Below are 3906 nucleotides of genomic sequence, written 5' to 3' on the forward strand. Positions count from 1 at the left end.
TAACATTGTATAATAGCAGATGAATTAGAATTGTATAATAGCAGATGAATTAGAATCTATTCTTTCAAACAACTTGGCCTCTTTCTGCTTCCTCAACACTATACTGGAATTAGCTTTTTTAAATGCTGTATCTTAACTAGGCTGCTAGAGTATATCTCAAGTTAGAAGATAGAAATGTAAAAGACTTGCAAAAACTAAATGTACAGTTAACTATGCTAATTTTAAAATATATTAAAATTCGGTGTGCATTCTAATTCAAGAGTAAAGATCTAGCATAGACATGGATATTAGATTCTTCTTATGTGGTTACAGAATGTTATGATCAGCTGTTGACTGTTACAGAAAGTGATACTCCCTCTTCCTTTTTGGACCTAAAAGATAAAATATGGGGGAGGGGAAAGCTGGTTTTTTTTGAGCATATACAGAAACACAGCGCTACCATTCATGTTTTAAGTTCCCTAGCATACTCAGAAAAAGCAGCCTAACAATTCACCAAAGCCAGCAGCCTAGATTTAAGAAGTATCACAACTACAAACAAAATTATACAAGTTAAAAGATTTGCCAGCTATAAATTTTTTTAAATGGAAAAAAGTTTGTAACTTATCTTCTGCTGAGAGCAAGGGCAGAGTTTGCTGACTTCCAGCATAACTTGTGCTGATATGGCAGCAATTTAAACACTTGTAACTAGTTAATCCCATGAGAGCTAGCAGATTTCCTGTTTCTACAGTGGTAGTCATACACAATTTTGAGCTGGGGAACAATTGTCAGTGATTGAGTAAGAGAAAAACCCAGTTCTGCTTCAGCAGTTTTGTCATATCATTTAATAGAAAGATGAATAAGAACTAAGTAATAAACTGTAGTTTGAGTATGTCTAAATATTTATGGTTATTACTTAAATATTTATGAAGTGCTGGAACTCTGCAAAATGCTGTTTCCATTTAATACACTCTTGCAACTTTTCACAATATTTTTTAAATGTGTGTCCTTCACATGGCCATATCACTTACACCACATGCAAGAAAAGATTAATTTCATATAAAACACACAGACTTGAAATTAAGGAGCCAGAAGGACGAGCAAGATATCCCTTGAAGTCCTGTGTGGTTACTGTTCCAGAGAGGTAACAAAGAGAGGGATCTTAAACATGTTTAGTTTCAAATTCAATGGTAGTCAAGCAAAACTAACACACAGCTGTGAGCATATTGTAGCACCACTGGAAGTTAACTGGTAGGTACAATTAGCTGTGTTGCAGTAACAGCTGCCAGTCACTGCAGTGTGTGTGCATTGATGGGAGGCAGCCCAGTCACTGAGGGACACATCTCTTGCTCGAAGTCTCATTTGAGAGTCAGAGTGTTTGCAAAAGCTCCATTTTTAGATACAAAAGTGTTATCTCAGCAAGGCAGAAGTTTCACTGTGTTTTGCAGACTCAGCTAACTATCCTAGAGTTCCTTCACTACCAAAAGGCATTAAAAAATACAAAAGATTTATGCATTAGGTTGTAAAGCATCTAAAAAACAGGTCCAAAGTTATCTGACAGCTACAAGGTCGTACTTAGCAACTCAGTTTAGCCCATGTAAGAAGTGAAATCATGCGAAACCTTCCATTAAATATCCTCTGCATTTCCTGAGAGGAGAAAAAGACAGATGCCAAAATCCCAGACAATTCATACTGACTTCCAATCCCATCTTATATGACATCTTTGAGAAGCTTTTGGGCCACAGCTAGGAAGTCATCCACAGTGACAAATTACAGTTGTTACTACAACACTACCATGAAGGACCATTTTAAGTATAATTTACAATAATTCCTTCGGAAGATATTGTGTAAAGAACACCGAAGCTTGTACTGACCTATTTTTAATTCAGGTACTCTCCCTACTCCATGATAACAAGGTTTTAGAGAATATGAAAGCACAATCCAGTCCAGGGGGTCCTCATAAGAGAGAGCAGATTTCAGCCTTCTCTCAATTTCCTATATTTCAACAGATGCAGAAGTGCCATTTGTGTAGCCGCCTTTAGACTTCATGTGGTCCTGAATTGACACAGCCTAGGAAAAAAAAAAGCTTATTAAAACACGCATCTTATAAATTCTGGTTGCCAGAGCAATTATTAAAGTCACCAATGTGAAAGGGCAGGTGGGCCATATGTTTACAGTGCTGAGTCCCATCTGTAGTAGGGAGAAATAATAACTAAATCCAGGACTGTTAAATACTATTTTAAGTCAGTGTTTGAGATGCATTTTGCTATAGAAAATCCACTTATTCTTATATCCCTTACTCTGGCACAGCTTTGACTTCAAGGTGATTTGGTTCTAGTATCAAGTGCATCCATAGAATCTGTATCAAAAGGTTCTCATTGTGTATAAAGATACTGAGGAAATGAGCATTTCCTGCTCAGTGTATCTCCCACAGTATCTCATGTTTACAAACCAAAAGACAGTTCTGTTCTAATGCTATTCTATTGCTTAAAAAACAACCTCAAAATTTTTCTCTCTTCTATAATTATCTAGTATTTTATTCACTACCTGCTCTACAGGTTATCTGTGCTTCTCCCAGAGGTGCACACTTACTGAGGAATAGTCACTACCCATCTCTCTGGCCCCGACGTGCGCGGTGTGCACAAAGTTCATTGGCTCTCCTATCATATTCCGGTCCAGTCTCCGGCGCCTCTTCTATGAGAAAATAAGGTATCTTAGGTCTCCATTCAGAAAACATCAGCAGCTTTCAGCCAGAAGCAGGTAGCCAAGATAAAAATAGATAGCCAGACTGACCCCAAATGACACCTCATGGCAAGCGGGCTGAAGTTTCAGACTGCTCACAGTAAGACACTATGAAAGTCACTTTTATTCCTGCTAATTGAATTCTAGCAAAAGCCTTCTTTATTGCTGGAAAGTCAGGGCCTGAGAACTGCAAAGTCACTCTGTCTAAGTTTCTGGCAAAGAACACACAGTCCAAACATAGCTTTACAGGACTGGTTTTAGCTTTTGCATTACTTTGCCCAAACTAATCAAAACAACAGTAATGAAAATGTTTCCCATGTAACTGGAAGACAAAATTTTAAATCCAATAAACGGTGGCAGTTGTGCATCTACCTACCGGTGGGGGCTGTTCACCATTGCACCAATTAAAACAAACCAGGAACTCAGTCATTATATTTCTCAGTAGGTAAAAAGGTCTTGTTAATAGTAATTCTCTGGGAGTTCGAGTGGTACAAGGACAAGTGCAGTTCCTAGGGTGAGCTTAGAAAGGAATTGCTTGTGCAGGTTCACTGGTAGAGATCACAGAATGCATCTGATAAGTATCCCTGCAAAGAGATTAATATTTAAATGTATATTAAAATATATAAAAGTTTTGTAACAGTTATTGAGCAATAGGCAGTTCCTAAGACTAAACCAAGATTGTTACATTCTTAAACATACCTGTAGAGGAGAGAAGCATCAATTTAAAATTACTATGTTCGCATCAGCAATCAGGGTTAAGAACTCTGCATATTTACTCACAGAAGTATTGGAAGTTCTTTATAGAAATGTGATAAAATCAATGCTAGAATTAAGTCTTGTTTAACAGTCTGTGATCTGGTTTTAAACAAAGCTAACAAATACTTAGGAATTATTTACTGATTTGAAGAAATCAGCTGTGAACCTGCTAACATTTACAAACTGAGGCCTTATATATGATATGGTTACTCTACTTAGATAGGGAAGAGCTGAAAGCAAAGAGCCTTCTACAACTCCAAATAGCCCTTAAAGGAGAAAAGAAGAGCCTTGCATACCAGCAAGAAAACCATTCATCAGAGTCTAGAGCTTCCCAGAATGTATAAAAATATTAACATAGCAATCCTGAACTAGAGACACAACCAGGAAACTCACTGACTCTAAGTACCATGAAGCCAGGAGACAGCCTAACTT

At 37.4% G+C, this 3906-nt stretch overlaps 1 protein-coding gene across 1 annotated transcript; it reads right to left on the reverse strand.

The window, feature by feature from the left end:
* Positions 1–1840: 1840 nt before the first annotated feature.
* LOC137481900 (CDC42 small effector protein 2-B-like) lies at positions 1841–3302 on the reverse strand. Its single transcript, XM_068203862.1, has 3 exons — positions 3095–3302; positions 2569–2670; positions 1841–2046 (listed from the first exon to the last, which is right to left on the reverse strand). Exons 1-3 carry the CDS (start codon positions 3146–3148, stop codon positions 1972–1974), a joined length of 231 nt encoding a protein of 76 aa, XP_068059963.1. The 5' UTR covers positions 3149–3302; the 3' UTR covers positions 1841–1971.
* Positions 3303–3906: the final 604 nt, after the last annotated feature.

The sequence above is a fragment of the Anomalospiza imberbis genome, chromosome 13, assembly GCF_031753505.1.
Source record: "Anomalospiza imberbis isolate Cuckoo-Finch-1a 21T00152 chromosome 13, ASM3175350v1, whole genome shotgun sequence".
In the NCBI taxonomy this organism is placed as follows: domain Eukaryota; kingdom Metazoa; phylum Chordata; class Aves; order Passeriformes; family Viduidae; genus Anomalospiza; species Anomalospiza imberbis.

Coding starts and splice junctions, on each gene's coding strand:
- LOC137481900 (XM_068203862.1), bottom strand. CDS start 3,148: ATGACTGAGTTCCTGGTTTGTTTTAATTGGTGCAATGGTGAACAGCCC. Junction 2,671..3,094: donor ATGGTGAACAGCCCCCACCG/GTAGGTAGATGC, acceptor ATTTTCTCATAG/AAGAGGCGCCGGAGACTGGA. Junction 2,047..2,568: donor TGGGTAGTGACTATTCCTCA/GTAAGTGTGCAC, acceptor TTTTTTTCCTAG/GCTGTGTCAATTCAGGACCA.